This window comes from Meles meles, chromosome X (assembly GCF_922984935.1).
Source record: "Meles meles chromosome X, mMelMel3.1 paternal haplotype, whole genome shotgun sequence".
Taxonomy (NCBI): domain Eukaryota; kingdom Metazoa; phylum Chordata; class Mammalia; order Carnivora; family Mustelidae; genus Meles; species Meles meles.
The window spans coordinates 111,947,990-111,968,923 of NC_060087.1; the positions used below are offsets into that span (position 1 = coordinate 111,947,990).

At 43.2% G+C, this 20,934-nt stretch overlaps 1 protein-coding gene across 2 annotated transcripts; it reads left to right on the forward strand.

Moving 5' to 3' along the window:
* Nucleotides 1-840: 840 nt before the first annotated feature.
* Nucleotides 841-19,535, forward strand: RBMX2 (RNA binding motif protein X-linked 2). Of its 2 annotated transcripts, XM_045995765.1 has the most exons (7): nucleotides 841-932; nucleotides 1,126-1,241; nucleotides 2,360-2,411; nucleotides 7,608-7,737; nucleotides 9,742-9,919; nucleotides 10,362-10,633; nucleotides 19,343-19,535. In XM_045995765.1, the coding sequence occupies exons 1-7, from the start codon at nucleotides 853-855 to the stop codon at nucleotides 19,397-19,399; spliced, it is 885 nt and encodes a 294-aa protein (XP_045851721.1). In that variant the 5' UTR covers nucleotides 841-852; the 3' UTR covers nucleotides 19,400-19,535. The 2 variants fall into 2 exon arrangements, with proteins under 2 accessions (XP_045851721.1, XP_045851720.1); XM_045995764.1 differs by lacking the exon at nucleotides 19,343-19,535 and having other exon boundaries at nucleotides 10,362-11,383.
* Nucleotides 19,536-20,934: the final 1,399 nt, after the last annotated feature.

The window sequence follows — 20,934 nt, forward strand, 5'->3', positions numbered from 1 at the left end:
AACCTCACCTTACATTCCTGTCTGCAGACATGCCATACAGGACACATACAGATGCTCAGTAAGGACTGATTAAATCAACCAGACCTGATATGTAGAGGCAGAGTACCTCCTTTGAATTAACTAATTAACTCCTTTGAATCTCAGTTTCTTCCTCTGTAAAATGAGGAGGGTAACTGTATGTATAGATTCCATGAGGGTGGTTGTGAGCATGGAGGGCCAGTGCATGTGAATTGCTTAGCACACAATCTAGCATCTGCTCAGATGCTAGATTATTAGCTTTTTCACTATTTCTGCCTCCTGCTTAAGTAGGAGCGAGACAATGGGAAAGGGTGCGTGAGGGTAACAGCTCTTAACACAAATCTGGGTATTCAATTCAGCCTATGGAGGCACAATGGTCAGTTGCCTATTCATTTGAATTTGAGAAAGAAAAAAAGATTTACCCTCTCACCTATCTTCTTATTCCCGAAAAGGGATGATATGATGGATGTGTGTGCGCGTGAGCAGTTGGCTGGGAGTGAAGCCCGAGTAGGGATTTGCATCGAGAGCAAAGGCTGGGGCTGAAGTCGCCGTAACGGGCAACCTTTTCCAGTCTTTATTCAGCAAACATTTATAGGTAGCCCAATCAATGCCAGGCGTAGTCCAGCAGCTGACGGTCCTGTAATAAACCCGGCTGACAACCCATGCCCTCTGCTTCACAGAGGCGAACCGAGGAACTAGACAAAAACTCCCCTGGAGAGCAAAACCCACGGAGCAAGGAAAATGCTTTCCCGCGCTAGTGCGTAGGAGCCACGCCCCGGCGCGGCCAAGCTCTTCCGGCGCGACGCGAGCTCCGCGGAGTCCAATGGGAGCGTGATGCTGGGGCCGCGCAGGCGCGGTACAGACTCTCCCGGAAGTCAGTGTTTCGGTGCGGAGCGCGAACTTGAGAAGATGAAGTAAGGCCTCAGTTTACCTCTGAAGAAGTAGGGACGGGCCGCGGGAGGTGGCCCACCAGGATTTGGGTGGTAGAGCGTCTGCCGGGCCGAGGGGCAGGAGAGGTGCAGAGACTGGAAAATTAGTCCCTTAGTTTTGCTCTCCCTTAACCTCTGGCCAGGCCGCTCTTAATGTCCGTTTTTCCGCCCCCTGCAGCCCTTTAACTAAAGTGAAGCTGATCAACGAGCTGAATGAGCGTGAGGTCCAGCTTGGGGTGGCAGATAAGGTGTCCTGGCACTCCGAGTACAAGGACAGCGCCTGGATCTTCCTGGGTGAGGTCCACATCTTTTTCCCGCGCTGCTCCTCTCCTGGCCTGCTTCCTAACCTTTCGGCATTTCCGCCTTTCATTCCTCCTAGCATTCATCACGCACTTTTATTTCTTTCTGCTGGCTGCCCCGTAAATCCGTTTTCCGTTATCTCTTTTCTCTCCCATTTCTAGTTTGCTCCCCCTGTCACGTCAGTGTCCTGATAGTAACCCTTTGCCATTTACTGTGATAAGAGTCTTGCCGCTTGGTTTCTTGGTTTCAGAGACCACTGTTATACCGCGTCCCCCTGTTACACAGCTAGGGAAACTGGGGTGCAGGAAGTGAATGGACTTCCTTAAGGCCACGTGGCTAGTAAGTGGGACAGCCAGAACTATGGGATTCTAGAACTCACTTAGGTCTTAGGCACGATCCTGTATGATTGCTAGTCCCTTGCCCTTTCCCCTTCCCTCAGAATCCATTTCTCTCATCTAATTAGCTCCTGCCTTCTGTCCATGGCCATATTGTCATATCTATATTCACTTTGTGTCACTTCCAGTAATATGACGGTTTGTTCAAAGAAGTTATTGCACCAGATATTGTGCTAAGCACTTACAGCCATTGTTTTGTTTAATTCTTACAACAGTTCTGTGAAGTAAATACTAAAGTCCCCATTTTACACATGAGGAAGGAGAGATTTGCAGGGGAATTTATTTCCTGTGAAATGCTGAAAGTTGTCTATAAAGACAATTAAGGATTTTAAAATCCTTAGTCCATGTGAGGTGGGGTTAATATTTTCATATTTAAACTGATTTTTGGATCTTGGCTGTGAATTTCTGGGTAAAGAGCAGGTGTGTTCGAGCTATGTTTGTGGAAACAGAGTTTTATGCCGGAAACTGTCTGCTTTGTCCCTAAGATTTTGGGTGTGAGGAGTATTTGGTTAGTGGTGACACCGACTTTTCCACAGTTAATCACTCCTTTTGCTGCCCTAGTACTGCACCTTATATATGCTTCTGTCGTATCATCAGACTGAATTCTTTGAGGGCAGACTCTCTGGCTTACTCTTCTTTGCACCCACCAGTGCTGGGCCTAGTGCCTGGTATGCTTGTAGACACTTGGTAAATGTTAAATGTGGTTTTTTCTTCTAGGAGGGCTTCCTTATGAACTGACTGAAGGGGACATCATCTGTGTATTCTCACAGTAAGTCCTTTTTCATTTCCTGCCTTCTAGGTCATCAGAGTATGCTTCCATAATGCATTTTGGGGCATCACACAAAATCCATTTATTTTATTCTAAGCTAACTGGCCTCCCTGCATGGGGAGGGCTGGAGCTTCTCTAGTCTAGATCAGTCCCAGGACATGGTTGTAGAACTCTTCCAATATGGAAAATCCAAGAAGTTGGATGATTAGGAGGCTGTCTTGGGGATTCTTGTCTATTTTTATTGCTTTTTCAGTGAAGCTTGTTCAGCCTGGCCCTACACTGGAACAGACTGGAACTCACAGGGCTACTTGGGCTCCTTGGGCTCCTGCAAACTAAGGGTAATCCATGATCACAGGGCCCTCTGGCCTACATCTGTGTGGTGTTGTAGGATTAGGGCAGAGCACAGAGAAATGGGAGAAAAAGCAAAAAGCTTTAGTCAGTAGTTTGTTTTCTTAGTTTATAGATGAGTGTAAGGTTAATGAGCAGAGCCATTATCTCTTTACCCAGGCTGATGAGGAACAAGAATGATGAGGTGAACCTTACTTTCTTCGTTCTGCTGTGAGATGAAAGCAGCAGCACTGGGTGGGAGAGCATGTCGGCAGCTTGCACTAGTAGTGGCAGCTGGTAGGAGAGGGGCTAGGCACAACCCAGAGCTACACAGAATGGCTAGATAGTCCATAAGGCCAGAGGGGCCCTGAGGACAGAGGACTGTTGTAGAAAAGTTGGACAGCATGTACAGGCAGAGGACTGGGGTAGAAGGGTTTGGGGAAGCAAACAGCCAGCACACCATGGGAGAGACATTGCCATGGCAGGTGATGGTTGGGTTGTCCGATCGGAAAAGGACCCTCACTGGTCGGGCAGCATATGGGGGAGAGGGCCAGGGGAAAGAAATTGGGCAGTACACATGAGAAGGCCGTGGGAGAGGGCCTCAGCAGCCCACACTGGCAAAGCACCCGGAGAGGTGCTGTTTCCTCCTACTTTTGGGGAGCTGGAAGTTCACAGCAGGTGCAACCTGTAACTTCCACCCCTTATGGTACCTCTGCCTGGTCCACCCTTCCATCTGGGGGGTGTTTTTGTCTTACTTGCATTGAGTGATGATCAGCTGGTGTGTTTGTCTATTTTGGCTGTATACATCGCTCTCCATGAAGATTGCCTTTGCCATTGGCAACAGTAGTTTTCAAAAAAAATGTTCTGATTATCAAGGTAATGTATAATCATTATAGAACATTTGGAAAAAGGAAGAGCATAAAGAAGAAATTATAATGTACTTTAAAGAAAATCTGTTAACATTTTGGTATATTTCTTTATCATCATTTTTTAAAATGTTGGACATTATTTGCTGTTATAAATTGTATAAATTGTATTGCAGTATACATTGTAGTACATACATCCTTTGTATGCATTCCTGATAGTTTCCATAGTGAAATTACTAGGTCAGTATGTTAACATTTTTATTTTTTGTTTTTTTAAAAGATTTTATTTATTTTATTTATTTGACAGATCACAAATAGGCAGAGAGGCAAGTGGGGGGTGGTGGGGGGAAGCAGGCTCCCCGCCTAGCAGAGAGCCCGATGTGGGGCCCGATTCCAGGACCCTGGGATCATGACTTGAGCCGAAGGCAGAGGCTTTAACCCACCAAGCCACCCAGGCGCCCCGTGTTAGCATTTTTAAGATGTTTTATAAGTATAGCCAAATGGCTCTCTGAGAAGGTTGTACCAGTTTCTACTCTCACTGGAATGTCCATTTTTCTGAATCCTAATTGGCAGCGGTTATTTTAAAAAAATATATTTGTCATATGGTTTCTCATTATGAGTTTACTTTCCCTCTAATCATCAGTGAGGTAGAACATCTTTTATAGATTTACGTGCCATTATTTCTTGTTTATTTTAAGTTGTCTTTTCATATTCTTGCTTGTTTTCTTCTGTTGGTGTGTTCCTCATTTTCTTAGTGATTTTACAAAAGCTCTTAATGGTGTTAACTCTGTTATACCACTTGTCATGTATTGTGTTACTGTGGACTTATTTTACTTAATTTGATGTATTATACTACATTATCGTCATTATTATTTCTTGATGTTCAGATTGACCTGATTTGGTCTGTAGGAGTCCGTTTAAACGAGTTCCTGTATTATCTTTCTTTTACTTTTTATTTTGAAATCATTTCAGGTTTAAAATAGGAAAGTTATAAAGTAGTGTAAAGAATACCTGTTTCCCCTTTGCTTAGATTCCCCAGATATTAACATTTTACTACATTTGCTTTGTTGTTATTTCTCCCCATGTATATCTGTTATTTTGTTCTGAAACATTTGAGAGTCAGTTGCAGACATGATGCCCATTTATCTCTAAATTCTTCAATATGTATTTCCCCCCACAACAAGGGCATTCTCTTGTTTAACCTCAGTATGGGAATCAAATTCAGGAAGTTAACACTGATACAATATTATTATCTAATCCACAGACTTTATTCAGCTTCACCAGTTGTCTTGATGATCTTCTTTGTAGCGAAAGGAAAAAAACTACTTTGTGGTCCTTTATCTGCGATAAGAGTTGTAAATATTTTCTTGAATTTTGTCATTTATCTTTTGACCTCGTTGTGATTTTTTTCTTGCTGTGCAAAATTAAAAAAATTTTTTATTCATTCATGTGTTTAAATTATATGGTAAAATTGACTTTTTTAGGGAGTGTACAGTTCTGTGAGCTTTAATACGTGTATAGATTTGTGTAGTCACCCCCACAGTTAGGATGAATAACAATTCCATCATCCCCAAAACTCCTTTGTGCTGACCCTGTATAGTCTCACACTCAGTGTTTCATATGGTCAGGTTTATCAGGGTTTTTTTTTGTTGCCTCTGGATTTTGAGTCATAATTAGATAGTATATCTCCCCACCTGCCCATCTGTGTTCCCTTCTAGTACTTGTATAGTTTCATTCTTATGCATTGAAGTATCTGATCCATTTAGAGTTATTTTGATGTATAGTATGAGACATGGATCCAATTTCATGTTTTTTTTTAATAGCTCACCCGTTGTCCCAACATTTATAAAAAATGTTCATATTTTCTGCCAGCAAATTGGGATGTCACCCTTAGCATATTACTAATTTTTCTATATATACTTGAATCTGTTTCATGGCTTTCTATTCTGTTCTATTGGTCTATTAGTCTGTCTCTTCATGTGCCAGTAGCACACTAGTTATTCATAGAATTTTTTCAGTGTATTTAATATCTGGGAGAGTTACTCCTCAGTGTTCTTTTTTAAAGATTTTCCATCTACTCTTCTTACATGTTCATTTTTCCATGAGAACTTTAGAATCAATGGATCCAGCTCCAGGAAAGTGAAACACAACTTGTACTACATTAAATTTCAATATTAACTTGGGGGAAGATGTTGCTGTCTTTATGATGTTGAGTCATCCTACCTAAAAACAAAGGATGTCTTTATATTTGTTCAAAACTATGTGTGTCTTTTAGTTTTTAAAAATTTTCTCTATATAGACTTTGTACATTGCTTGTTGTTAAGTTTATTTCTAAGTATTTTATCTTTTTTTGTTGCTAATACAAGTGGGATTTCTCTTTGGTTATATCTTCTAATTATTGTTTGTAAGAGAGTGATTTATTTTTTTAAACTTTATATCCTGTTACCTTACTGAATTATACTGCTTTTTTTTGTCATCGATTCTCTTGATTTTCTATACATATATAAATATATACATAAATAAATCTTCAAATAGAACAAAAAAGATTACTTTTTCATTTTTTACATTTGTTTTCTCCTGTCTGATTGCACTGGCCTGTACCTACAATATTAAACAGTGTTAAATGGCTCCTGTCCTTAGTTGAATCAGCTCCAATATGGGTTTCCCCTGCTATCTGAAGGTAGAGTGTTCTGTGAAAGCTTTCTAAGCTACAGTGACATAAAGTGATGAAGCAGTTACCATATCATAAAAGTGAAAATCCTCTTCAGCTTTCTTTTGGTTAGTGAAAACAGGTACTGATGTAGGTATTTTGTAAAAGCGAAGGGGCATAAAGTGAACATTCAGGTAGCGGGGGAAACCTGTATTTTCTGTTAGGTAAGGTGCTACGTAGCTGGCCCGGCTGCATGTATGTGAACATGTTATTAAGTATCTATCAATTCTTATTTTATTTTTATGACTTTACTTTTTAGCTTATGAATCTTTCACTTACCTGGAATTTAACTCTGTATAAGGAGTAAGGTAGAACTTTTTTCTTTTTTCCATTACTTTGTGCTTTTATCTTTATTAACTCTCATTGGCTTTCCTTCGATTTGTTTTCTTCTATATTCATTCTGCCTTTTTAACAGTAAAATTCCTAAAGGCCACAGATTTTTCTGATTGTGATTTAGCTGCATCCTGTAAGTTCTGGTGTATATTCTTCTCATTTTTGTTGTTTTTTAAGTGGTCTGCCATTGATTTTTTTTTCTTTATTTCGCTTTCATCCAGTTGTTAGCTAGATTTCAAGTTAGCTAGTAGCATTTTTTTTTTATTTAAAATATGATTTCCAGCTGTATTACATTGTGATTGGAGAACATGTTCTGTTCTGTTTTTGGACATTATTGAGGTTTATTCTGTAACCAATTTTAATACATGTTTCATGGATTCTTGAGAAGAAATTGTCCTCTTTTTGTAAGGTTCAAATATATGTCAGTAGTTTGACATTAATATTTATTAGCAACATAATTGTTACATTTTTATGTTTGTTTATATTTATGCTATATAATTATATATTGATATTCCTTTGACCTTATTTTTGTCAACTTTATGTGTTATAAACTTAAGTAGCATGTTAAAGTATCTCATTACTTTTGTTATTAGTTTCTCCTTTTATTTTTAATAGTTTCTTTAATTAAATTTTTGACTTGTGAACTTATGCGTAAGGTTTCATGACATATCTTTGTAATATATTAGGACCCTTTTCAGTGTAAAAGAGCTCTCTTAGTCCCATTTAAATATTTTTTTGGCCTTGAATTCATCTTTGATCTTAATACTACCATGCATAATTTTTGTAATTGGGTGTTCTTGCTCTGTCTTTGTCTAATTTTTATTTTTAACCTTTTTATGTTATCTTGTTCTAGATGTGTCTCCTATACAGATTATATTATCTGAATTTTGTTTTGTCATTCAATCTGGAAGTTTTTGCATTTTAAATCAATAGTGTCTTACTCTTTTATAAAATAAATAGATATGGGGAGATTGTTAACATTAATCTGGTGCGGGACAAGAAGACTGGGAAATCCAAAGGATTCTGTTTCCTTTGCTATGAAGACCAGAGGAGCACAGTTCTGGCTGTTGACAATTTTAATGGGATCAAGGTGAGTGTGTTCACTGAACAGGATGTGGCTGGACTTTTCCTGTATGTAAGGGTTCAGTTTAATTTCCCACCTGATTGCCACAGGTACAAGGACAGTACTGGTCACCTGGGTGTGTTGAGAGGGTTGCCGAGGTGTGGGGACATACTGGCCAGGAAATGATCCCAGGAAATAATTTCACTGGCGTACGACCCTGCTAACACTTGTTCCTTTTCCTCATGTTCATCTTCCAAGGAGCATAGTTACCATGGCCCCTACTCCCAACCAGGCCTCTGGCTTCACACCTTTCCATTCTCATATCCACTCTCATCTCTGATGTACTAGGCAACAAAAAGACTAGCAAGTGCTGCTCTTCCTTGCTATGCTCTATTGGGATTTGGGCTCTCATGGCTTCATGCTCTAAGACAGAGCTTTCTGGGTCTGTCATATATCTCCACTGACTTAACATTACTGGGCCCTGGAAATTCTCTAGTTAAAGTCTGATGACAAATTCTACAAAAGTAACTCATTCTGAAGTTGTTTCTCCTCTGTTCCCTCTCACTCCATCCCTGGCCTGAGAGACGGTGATGGGCAGGTCAGGCCTATCTGTGCTCTACCTGGTCCCTGTGCTTATTTAGGAAAAGCACTGCAGTTGGATAGCACTGTCATAGGTTGGGTGGTTGACTTTTGACCTGAAGAGTTTGTCACTGATTGCACCACTGTGGAACAGCTGGAGACTCTAGGACAGGGTGGAATAAGGTACTAGGCTTAATTTTTAAGAGCCAGCAGTCAAATGGAGTCACCATAAAAGGGAGGTTTTCAAAAATGTTTTCAAAAGGGGAATAGGAAATATGACTGACTGCTCAGGCTTAAAGGTCAGAATAAAAATCTGCTCTTGTGTGGGAACAATAAAAGCCAGACTTTTAACATTTCGGATGATTTTGCCTATAGAATAGGTCTGTATCTGCCTGAATTTTTAAAAGATTTTATTTATTTATTTGAGAGAGAGAGAGAGACAGAAGGAGCCGAGGGAGGGGCAGAGGGAGAGGGAGAAGCAGACCCCCTACTGAGCAGGGAGCCTGCCGTGGGCTCGGGGATCATGACCTGAGCCTATGGCAGACACTCAACTGACTGAGCCCCCCAGGGGCTCTGCCTGAATGTTTTTTAAGTGAAGGAGGGGTTAATTTTTTGTTGTTCACCCAGAGAGTTCTGATTCACAACAAAAATATCAGTGTAAGCCATTGTTCTAGTGTGGTGGGAGTAGAGCAAGGTGTGAGGGCTTAAATGTATCTTTTTTTTTTTAATTTGACAGAAATCATAAGTAGGCAGAGAGGCAGGCAGAGCGAGAGGAGGAAGCAGGCTCCCTGCGGAGCAGAGAGCCGGATGGGGGCTCGATCCCAGGACTCGGGGATCATGACCTGAGCCGAAGGCAGAGGCTTTAACCCACTGAGCCACCCAGGTGCCCCGGTGTGAGGGCTTAAGAAGAAAGATCTCTTTCCCCTTCCCGAAGCTATTGGTCTGTGCCTTGGCCTCGTCCTAATTGTCGTATCAAGAAAACAGCTGCATCACTGCACTTGATTTCAGGAATTCGTTCTAGCTGCCAGGCCACATCATGTTTTACTGTGAATTAATGTCACAGACTGAGGGTAATTCATTGTTTATGCATGTAAATTCTCAGTTTCCCCTTGGGGCAGTACTGCCCAGCCTTTTTTCACTTAATGGCACATGTAGAACGTGAAGATTATTGTGTGGCTCACTGGGGTAAACTGAGGAGACTGCCTGGTGCAAGAGCCTCAGGGACTCCAGCTGCCCCAGACCCCAGCTGGCTGCCCCAAGGGCTGAGGAAATGATTACCTAGGTCTGTGTGCTGTGACACACCAGTTGGGCAGATCTGCTTTAGAGATTTCCCCAGCAACAGAATTAGCAGGAAGGTAAAGGGTGTGGTTCAAAGGCATGGAGTTCTGTAGCTGGGTTCAAAGAGTTCAGTGGGAGGGCCATCTCTGCTGAAGCATTGCCTGTCTGTCTTAGATCAAAGGACGAACTATCCGAGTGGATCATGTGTCTAACTATCGAGCTCCTAAGGACTCAGAAGAAACAGATGATGTGACCAAAGAACTCCAGGAGAAGGGCTGTGGCGCTCGCACCCCCTCAGTGAGTTCAGCTGAGGGTTCCGAAGATGACAAACCCACAAAAAAACACAAAAAAGGTAAAGCGTTAAGACCCAAGAGAAGATTCTGGGTAGTCTTAGTGTTTGTTCTTCCCAGCGTTCACTGAGAGTTGATAATCAGTTCTTAAGTATGAAGGGGAAAGGTGTGGAACATCTTACTTTAATTGGGAAAGCGGAAAGACTAATATTATGGGCAGAATTCTGTCTCCTCAAATTCATATGTTGAAGTGCTAATCCCTCAGTACCTCCGAATGTGACTGTATTTGGAGGCAGCGTCTTTAAAAAGGTAATTAAGGGTGAGAATTGCCTTATACAGCAACTTGAGATATCAAGGGGGACAGCCATCCAAGTTGGCTTCTCAGAGACACTTTCTGGAAGTGTAGAGTATGACTGCTTCACCCTGCTGCCAACAGGCTTTCCTTTTGCATACCCTCACTCTCCTCCGTCTTCCTCTTACTGGTTGTGCCCCTTTTTCCTCCAGACAAAAAGGAAAAAAAGAGAAGAAAGAAAGACAAAGAGAAGACTGACCGGGAGGTACAGGCAGAGCAGCCAGCCTCCTCTTCGCCACCCAGAAACAAGATGGTAAAGGAAGAGGATGACCCTGACTCTAAAAAGCACAGCAACAAGAACTCAGAGAAGGGCCAGAAGTCAGAGCTCAGAGAGCTGCGAAAGCACCACCCCAGCTCTCCCGAGGTCAGGGCGACCTGCCGCGGTGGCGCAGAGGACAGAGAGAGGGAGCTGAAGAAAGAGAAGGTGAAGCATGAACATAAGTCCTCAGTCAGGAAGGAAGAGAGAGAAGAAAAGAACAGAGATAGAGACAGAGTTCGAAGCTCAGACACATATTCCAGCTGGCCCAGTGGGCGTTCTGAGGGGCGTAGTCAGAGAAGTAGAAGTAGGAGCCGAGAGAGGTCAAACAGGCATAAGAGGGTCCGGCACTCCGGGGACCGGGAGCCCTCTAACCCCAGTGACCGCAGGCACCACTGAAGCCGCGGCCCATCTGGCTGCCCGATAGAACTGGAAATGAACGTGTGCTTTCAAATGCAGTCATATTCAGTTACGCTTTTTACTCTTATGTAAGTAAACTCTTGAGGCTGAATTCTTCCACTCCCTTGAGTACTAGAGTCACCGAGAGCTGTAGTTTTAACAGCCACGGAGCCTGGAGTTTTGAGTAAATCTCTTGTTCCTGGGAATATGCTCCGTACTTACCAGACAAGGTATCCTAAGTTTGGTTTCACAAATGTGGCCCTTGAATTTATGACCCCCATTCATGATGAAATTGCTAGGAAAGGGGAGATACCAAGTAGTTCTAGAATTCTAGTCTTTGTGCTAGAGGCGTGGGTGACCTTTCTAGTTGGCAGGTACAGCCATAGCATAGAGGAGGGTGGTTTAACTAGGTCTGGACAGCTTGATATGAATGTAATAGTGATTCTTAACAGCAGGCCGCTCCCTCTGCACCCCACCCTCCTTTAAAAAAATTTTTTTAAATGTCTCTTTTTTAACATCCATGCGCCTCCTTGCTATTTATTTATTTATTTATCAAGGTAAAATTCACATAACATCAAATTAACCATTTTAAAGGGAACGACTCCGTGGCATTTGGTACATTCATGGTGCACCAAACTGCCACCCCTGTGTAGTTCTAAAACCTTTCCGCCACCCCAGAATGAAACCCTGTGCCCATGAAGCAGTTACTCTCCATTCCCTCCTCCTCATCCCTGTCGACTACCAATCTGCTTTCTGTTTCTGTGGAACTACCTATTCTGGACATTTTATTTAAGTGGAATCATACAACTTACGGGCTTTTGTGTCTGGGGTCACTTGTGTGTTTTTGAGGTTCATCCATGTTGTAGTATGGATCAGTACTTTGTTCCTTTTTATTTTTTTAAAGATTTTTAACAATTTATTTGTGAGAGAGAGCATAAGCAGGAGGAGTGGTAGGCAGAGGGAGAGGGAGAAGCAGGCTCCACGCTGAGCAAGAATTGATCCCAGAATCCTGGGATTATGACCTGAGCTGAAGGCAGACGCCTCATCAACTGAGCCACCCAGATGTCCCAATACTTTGTTCCTTTTTATGTCTGAATAATATCCCACTGTATGGATAGACTGCATTTTGTTTATCCATTCCTCAGTGGATGGTCATTTGGGTTTGTTTATGCCTTTGGCTAGCCAGCTCCCTTTCCATGTTTGTGACATACCAGCCTACCTATGGGCCAAGTTTCCTTTTCAGGTAGCTGTCCTTGCTGAGATAAGAATGCTTTGTCAGCTTATTGCATATCTCTCTGGTCTCCTTGGCAGTTTTTTTCTCATCTGGAGAGTCTCGTCCTTTTATTTTATCAATCAGTCCCTTATGAGTTAGGTAGGAATTAGTTCACAGGACCTTGGTACCGCTGGTGAATCACTAAAATTGAACTTCTGACCCTTCAGAACAAAGGAATAGAGCTTTAGTGAGCACATTAAATTAGCTGACCTCGTATCTTAGTTTGAATCCAAGGTTAGATGTGTGAGAGATTTCTTTTTAGGAGAAGATGCCCATGAAAGAAGATGGGAAAGGAGGCTGGAGGAGTCTGGGAAAGCAGTCAGACTCTGATAGAGGACTGACCTCTGGAGAAGTGGGAAGGCAGGAAGGAAGGTTGGGGAGGGAAAGTCTCAGACTGCTGTGGAGTTCTGAGAATGTGTCAGCAAGACCAATAATATGGTGAGTCCTTGAGCCAAAGCACCTGTCAGGAGGAGTCCCACTAGATCCGCGTGGGGAAGCAGGAGTCCTTGGTGTTGGGCCTTCATCAGCCGTGTGGCACTGTGTTTATGTGTCCATTGTGCTGGTTTTGTGGTAGCCGCTGACAAAGGCTCGGGCACCTGGCTCAGTCATTTTGTCTGCTAGGCAGTTTAGTGCCTCTTCCATAGTGGATGCCCTGATGGCTGTTAGCATGGGATACAGAAATGTTCACACTCTGCCTCCTCCCGCATGTCAGTCCGCTATCTTTACACCAGCCCTCCTTGTTTCTCATCTTCAGCCCTCGTCCTTCCAGTCTTCCAATGAGATGGCCAGGCCATTGGCCACTGCCCAGGAGTCTGTATATATCCAGTGAATATCCTCACTTTAGGCCAGTTCTTTTACACCAAGTCAGGTGCACTTCTTGAGGTCCTGTCCATTGGAAAATTTCCTTCTCTACCTCTGAATGTGGCTGTAATGCAGATACCATTCCTCTTCATTTTGTGCCCACATACTGAGCTGATCCACCTGTAAACTAAGCTCAAGCTGTTTTCTGCCTCAGCTAGTCATGGAGGAACCCCCATTTGGCTGTAGGTGCAGAGGTACAGGGGCTACCATTTTCTGCATCTTTTAAGTTCTTTTTTTAAAATTTTTTTTCATCTTTTAGGTTAATGGTTGCACTGATCTACTCTGTCTCTCCTGAGATGTAATAGTGCTTTGATTTATGTATTAGTTAGTGTTATACCAGGAAAACAACCAGTAGGTTTTATGTATCCTGCTGTAAGCCAATTCCTAATGAGAAAGCATATAGGCATACCTTGTTTTATTGCTCTTTGCTTAATTTTGCTTCACAGATAACTGGTTTTTGTTGTTATTTTTTTTCTTTTTTTCTTTCTTTAAACAAATTTAAGGGTTTGTGACAACCCTGTGTTGAATAAGTCTCAGTGTCATTTTTCCAACAGCATTTTCTCACTTTGTTTCTCTGTCAGATTTCAGTAATCCCAACATTTCAAAATGTTCATTATTATAACATTTGTTAGGGTGATCTGTGATTAGTGGTTATGATTCACTGAAGGCTTAGATGGTGGTTAGTATTTTTTAGCAATAAAGTATTTTTAAATTAAGGTATGCTCATTGTTTTTGTTTAACACATAATGCTGTTGCATACTTAATAGACTGTAGTATAGTGCAAACAAGTTTTATATACACTGGGAAATGAAGAGATACAAGTGACTTTCTTTATTGTGGTTTGGAACTGAACCCCCAATAGCTCTGAGGTGTGCCTGTGTGTGGGGGGGGGGCAAGGAATTGAATTACGCAGTTGTAGGAACTGGTTATGCAAGTCTGAAATTTATAGGGCAGGCTGGCAGGCTGAATGCTTTGGCAGGAGCTGAAACTGCAGTCCACAGGCAGAATTTCATCAGGAAAATCACAGTTTTGCTATTAAGTTCTTCAACTGACTGGTAAGGCCCACCCTGATTATCAAGGATAATCTCCTTTACTTAAAACCAACCAGTGGTAGATGGTAACCACATCTATGAAATACTTTAATAGCACACCTAGATTGATGTTTGATTGGCTAGTTGGGTACTGTAGCCTGAGCCAAGTTGACATAGAAAAGTAACCATCTCAGTTTATTCTTGTCCTTGGTGGAGAGGATCTGTTTCAGAGGTTTGACTTTCCTCACTGTGACAGCTCTTGCCCTACAGGCCCAGAACCCATGTAGGCATTACTCTCAAGTGCCAACTCAATTCCTCTTACACCCTTGAGGAGTAGGACATGACCACTAGGTAGAGCTGCAGGCCCCCTGTGAATTTTGTTTCAGGCCAGGACTTCAGTCATTACTCAGCCCTGAATCCCCCAGCCTAACAGGGCCGTGATCATGCTTCAGGTCTGTAGGTGTCAGTGTCAGCTTTGATCTCGAGTCCATAGTCCTCGAATGTCTGGCTGTTCTTCCCCATGTATATACATGGAAGTAAATGGCTATAGTACTTGGCGGAGTGGGGTGGAGTTCATCATTGTCCTTCCTTCTAGGGACCCAGCTACCTCTTCCAGGTCAGAAAACAGCTGAAGTCTGAAACCGAGCAAGGAATTAGGACTTTTTATTGGGGAAAACCTCCCTTAAACCCTGTTCCTGCACTGTTGCCTTTTTCAGCTTGTAGATTTTGATACCCTTGCTGGCTGTCCCATCTGTATTATTCATAGGGACATATTGTCCATCAGCCATCGCTGCAATTCCCTAGGTAAATCTCCCTTGGCTGCCCCCCAGGCCTTGTGGTTTGTTTTGGTATTTGGGGCCTCCTGGCTTCTGGTGGGTAGCAGCCCCACCTGGTCTGTCTTTCTCTGGGCCCCAGCTCTGTGATGGTCTCTTACTGCCATCCCTGGCCTACAGAGGTCACCTTTGAATGTAGTGCTACTGGTGCCCCTTTTCCCACTGCCTTCCTGATGGCCTTGGTAAGGGAGGTGTCCTCTGCCTCCCACCATGCCCCCCCCGCCCACCACCGTGGAATACTACCCTCTCATGGGGGTTTTGACCTCTATCCACTGCACCGTGTCTGCTTCCCTCTGCCTTTACATTCCTTCTGCCGTTGGTCCGGCCAGCTGAGGCCTTAATACTTTGTTCAGTAGTAGCCATCACTTTCTCCAGGCCTCGAAGAATCAACCACCTTAGTAGAAACTTTGTATCCCCTGAGGGTCCTTGCGGGGGGATTAAATCTGTATTCTGAGAATGTGCTCCCAAGTCTATGAATTTTTGCTTTTGGTATAGCGCCCTTGAAATCCAACCCCAGTGCTTCCTTGGCTCCTGTCAGCTAATTCTTGCAGTCCTTTGGTGTATACTTTCTTCTCTTAGTTAGGCTAACGACTAATGTGGCCAGGTTATGCTGGGATTTACTCCTAGTTATCAGCTTCGTAACCAGGAGAGGGGCCAGGGACAGCTTCTCGGAGGGGGGCGCGAGTTGCCTCATCGGAGCAGGCTCTGCGGCATCTTCCAGCCCAGAGGAAATGCTGTTAGGAGAGAAGAGTGGTCCCCTCTGCAAACTGAAGCCCGGGTGGGGTCACAGAGCCAACACCCTGAGGAGTGTCTGGCCAGATGTTCCCACTGCATGTCTCAGGATCCCAGGATTTTCCAACTGCATGGAATCATGTGACCCTGACTTGCACAAAGCAGACGTGCCACATATTAACTATTGAGGATCCAATCTCCCTTGAGTTGGGCCTCTCCGTTATGTTCTCTCTTGGTTTGCTCCTCCACTGCAAGAGAAAGGGGCTTTGTGAGCTCCGCAGAAGCCCTCTGGCTCTCTCACTTGGTCTTTAGCTACTTATTAACTGTCTTCCATTTCCGTTCCCTCGGCTACAGTGTATCCAGTACAACTCCACAGTGTCCAGCCATCTCCACCGTCTCTCTAGGCCTTATTCTTCCCCTGTGTTTCGAAATGAATCACCACATCTGCTAGGCCATTCTCCCAGGGTTCCCAGGTCATCTCCAGAGAAATCTTTAGTAGTTGGACTGCCATGCTGTGCCTGGGACTATCTGTGCCCCACACCTCCCTCAGGACAGTGTCCGTCTTGTCCACCAGGCAATGCCTGGTGCTGTCCCAGAATCCCGTCTTATCACAGCCTGTTTTCTTGGACCACCACTGGCCCGCTCGTGCTAGCTTGCGTTCTCTGAGGAGAAGGTGCCAAAATGGGATTCGGCACAGAAGAGGTTTCCTAGGGAAAACGCTTGTGAGGGAAAATGGGTGGGGGCCAGAGGAGTCAAGGAGAGCTGCCAAACAGACCAGATGCAGGTCTAAATCCTGTGGAGGAGAGCAGGAAGGACAGAGGGCTGGGTAGGAAAGATCTTGGAATGTGTGGTGCAGTTCTAAGAACATCTGGCAAAGCAAATGCGTCGGTTGGAAGAGGCAGTCTGCTGTGGGTCGTGAGCATCCTTGCACATTCTTAGTGAGGGTTTTTAAAGCAAGGCTTATGGATCTCCTAATGCTGAGCCATTTCTGTAGGGCAAGATGACCACAGTGTGACTACCGTTTAACTGTGTGCTTCCCAGGGGAGGGGCACTGGTTGGTTTGCTCATGGCTCAAAAAGCCCCAGGCCCTTGAGTCCGGGTTCCTCAGCTGTCATGCAACCCACCGCGTGGGTGGCATCCACCCGAGCTCGTTACATTGTCTTGTGGGACTTGGGACAGGGAAACTGGCAACACTATGCCAGTACTCCTGATGCTGTTTGCTGTGCTGTTAGAAACTGTCTTCTTCTAACCCATTAAGTCTCACATCTACTTTCCACACCTGTGATGTGGACAGGCCTAGTCCTTGCTGTCCTTCGTGAGGCTGGAGGAGTTCTCTGGGAGCATCCCTGACTCTAAGTCGCCTGTGAAGGGAGTCCTGTGTCTCACAGGAATGGGCTGTCTTAATATCCCTGCCACATTCAGTCACCGACTGAGAGCAGCCTGTAGGAAGTTTGGCCTTGGTGGAAATGCAGGGTTAAGGGATTGCAGCAGCAGCAGCAGTACCATTGGATTTCAGAGCTCAGCAGCTGTGGCTCTTCATCACTCGTGCTCCCTGCAGTCAGAAATCTGAGAGGCGCACATACACGCTGTACCCGGCCAAGCCGGAAAGAACCAGTTAGCAAATGGCTTCAGCGGATCATTGGGAACAGTGAATGTTTAGCTGTTCCTTTCATGGATTCACTTCACAGGAGACAGTTGGAATTTGTTGGTGGACAGATTCCCAGTGATCTCAAGGCTAAACAGCCACATTGAATGAAGTGCTGACTAAGGATGTTTTTTGGTTCTTGCCACAGCAGGATTTCTTTCATGGTGGCCTAATTAACACCCTAGTCAGTCTGTCCATCCCGTTTTGCTTCCTCTAACCTATTGGGGCATGTACCTAATAAGTAGCTATCTCAGCAGTTTATGGACTCATTGGGTCCTAAATTGGAGATAATCCTTATCTGGTACAGGACATCCCTTCTGTAAACATGTTTTGAAGCCCTTTGAAAGGAATAACCTGGTCATTGTCTAAGTGGGCTTCTAGTGGAGTGTAAAGTGCTCTGTACTGTGCTGTTAGAACCAAAGAATAAAGTTAAATGTTTCCTGATGTCTTTTATTTTATCTGAAAATGTAAACTTAGAAGACATAATTTTGGGTGTGATTATTTGCACTAGAAGGGTTTAACCTAGCGTTCTTCCTTTGCTAAATAAGTGGCTCCCGATTCCTGCAAGTGTTACTGGAAACTGCGTCATAAAATAGATAAGAGCAGGTCATAGTTTTCAGTAGGAAATAATCAACAATTACATTTGTGATAAGCATTTGCTATTCTACAAATTAAGTATGACCAATAGTATGTTATCAAAGATACATTGGTCCCTAGATAAATCATTAAAAATACTGAAGTGTTGTGCCATGTCCTTTAAAGGGGCAAAACCATATGACATACGTTAATTGTTACTCTAAAGTGCATGTGAAAAAAAAGTTTTAAGTAAAGCATATGTGTATCATGCAGATATATGGCTGTTGTGATTACACATTTAAGGCCAGTCTACTCCCTACAATGAACTTCAGTCAAAAATGTGACTGCTTTTTGCCAGTTTAGGGTTTAGAAGAATACTTTGGGGATGATTGGAGATGACTTAGCTTCTTTAAAGAAGCCTTAAGTCTGAACTGATGTTTTCCTTTTTGTCATGCTTTGTAAGAAACTGAGGTATTAGATATCATTCCATCTGGCTTAGGATTGGGTTACAAGTAGCTTAAGAAGTGATGTCGATGATGATTATGATGATGTTTCTTCAGGAGAAAGGCATTTATTAGCAAGTAGATAACAACAGCAAAAACCTTCACGATTATTAAAGTAAGTCTCTTTTTGGATTTTTTTATTAGTATACCAGATGAGTACCAAATTGTAAAGTATATTCTGGCTGTTGTCAGAGTGCACATCTTATTTTGCGGCTGTTTTTGCTTATTTCAAATGTGCATTTCTATTTGTTTAGGTTGTCACTATCCTTACCGTTTTCAGTGGCTGAAATTGTTAATACACTGTCCAGTGCCTCCTGCTTGGATTGTTTTAATTTTGCATCATAATTAATACTATTATGAACATTTTTATACAGAGTCCTTTTAAATTTTTTCTTTTTGTATTCTTTCCTTGGCCCACATTCCCCAATGGGGAGTTTCCAGATCCAAAAGTGCAGACAGAACCATAGCTTGTCTTGTTAGATTGCTTTCCAGAAAGATCAAATTTGTGGAGTCATCAGCACTGTAGAGTTTAAATCTAATTTTCCCCCTACATTCTGGACAACACTGGATTCTATCATTTTTTAAAATTATTTTTATTATTTTTTTTCTTCTCTGGAAGGTATATTGTGATAACTTCAGGTTATTCTAATCTGCATTTGCTTTCATTGCAAGTGAAGCTATGCATTTTTACTTTTAGTGCTTTCATCTGTTTCTTTACATTTGGATGGTTCCATCTTCAAGGAGTGTAGCTACTAGCTCAAACGTGCTTAGTGTATTTTGGCCAGCAGGCTTTGAATCACTAGGGTAGGCATCTTTCCTCCCATCGTGGTGCTTACCTTTTGACAAAAAAACATTGTTTAAAACGAGCGCCAACTTTATTTGAAGCTACAAATGCAACCATAGAAACAGACCAAATCAGTGGCTCAAGGAAATAGTATCTGTCAAATCTCATGCTTTCTTTCTCTATCTTTCCTTCCTTTCTCACCTCACTCCATTTCTTCCTTTCTCTGTTTTCTGCCTTTAGGAGGGATCCATTGGTAAAAGAGATTGCTCCTGGAGAGGAGAACCAGGTAACAGCTAGAAGAACAGAGGTGAAGAGGCTTACTTTTCACTCAACCATTTGTGCTTTTGACTTCCAAACTGGATTTATGTTACTTACAAGTAAAGACAAATTAAATCCATATGTAAGGTCAGTATTTGTCATTGTTGCGAACCATTAAAAAATGACTTTAAAACTTAGGGTGCTGCATGTGATGAATTTCAGTATGTAGGGGCAGGAATGAGGAACAGATGAAGGCAGCCAATTTAGGGATAGGTGACATTTGGGCAGAACTGCCTGCCATTTTATTTGCAAAAGGACTGTAGGTACAACATAAAGGAAATTTACTTGCCTGGAAATATTTCCCCAGGGAGTTTTGGATAAGGCTGGGACCTTTCTCTCACCTAACTTTTTGGATAAAGCTGGGGTATGAGAATGGCTGGTTGAGTGATCCTCTTCCTGTTGACTGAGTGGATAGAGGGAGCTGGAGTGGTGGTTTCAGTACCAGCGTGGTGTTTCTGTCTCATGGAAGTAGTTTCTAGCCAGGCACTGTATTTGAGGCCAGTTGGCAGGTACAGGTTCTGATTTGCTTTCTTTGTGATTCCTTGACTTTAGTGTTCTAGAAGGGGCCTATTCTTTATCAATGGAGGTTTTCTTTGTTTTATTTTGCTTTTTTAAAGATTTTATGTGTCAGAGCAGAAGCAGGGGGAACAGCAGGTAGAGGGAGAAGCAGGGAGCCCAATGTGGGGCTCAGTCCCAGGACCCTGGGATCATGACCTGAGCTGAAGGCACACACTTGACTGAGCCATCCAGGTGTCACCATCAATGGAGTTTTGGCAAGTGCAGAAGCACAGATATGACTGGAAAGCATGAGCTCCCTCTGGTCACATCAATGGCTCATATGTTTTGAAGGGACCAGGAGGATGACTGGAGGCTTCAAAGCCCCTCTGAGGAGTCAGATCCTTGCACTGCCCTAGGTATTTGGGGATAGACTTTGACAATGAACTTTCAGGGAATTCTTCAACCTAATCTGAGTGGGAAAGTGCCCATGAGGCTATGCACTAACTAGACTGACACTATTCAATGAAGGAGCCACGAGCTCCACACGGCTATTTAAATGGAGATAAAATGAAAAATTCAGTTCTTTACTCATTTTAGTGACTAGCCAAGAGCCATGTGGGGCTAGTGGGTACTGTACTGGAATGAAAATGTGGCCAGAGGGAGCATGTGTGTGTGTGTGTGTGCGTGTGTGTGTGCGCGCGCGCGCGCGTGTGCCATTTCCATCATCATAGAAGATTCCATTGGACAACACTGAATTCAGGCATAGTGGCATTGTATGCAGCTCTGGGACCAGAGGTGAAAGCCTTCCTGGTGCTTTCCAGACCTACCTGATCCTACCTGCCCTTTGAGAATTGCCTCAGTTCCAGCTCCTGCAGGAAACTCATACCGACCACTCTAGCTCACAAGCACAAGTCCCTTCTTTGAACTCCTAGAGCACACAAAATATGCGATGACTCGCTCTTACTGGTGTCACCCTTTTGCTTTTAAGTTAGTCTCTTCCCAGCAGCGCTTCAGTG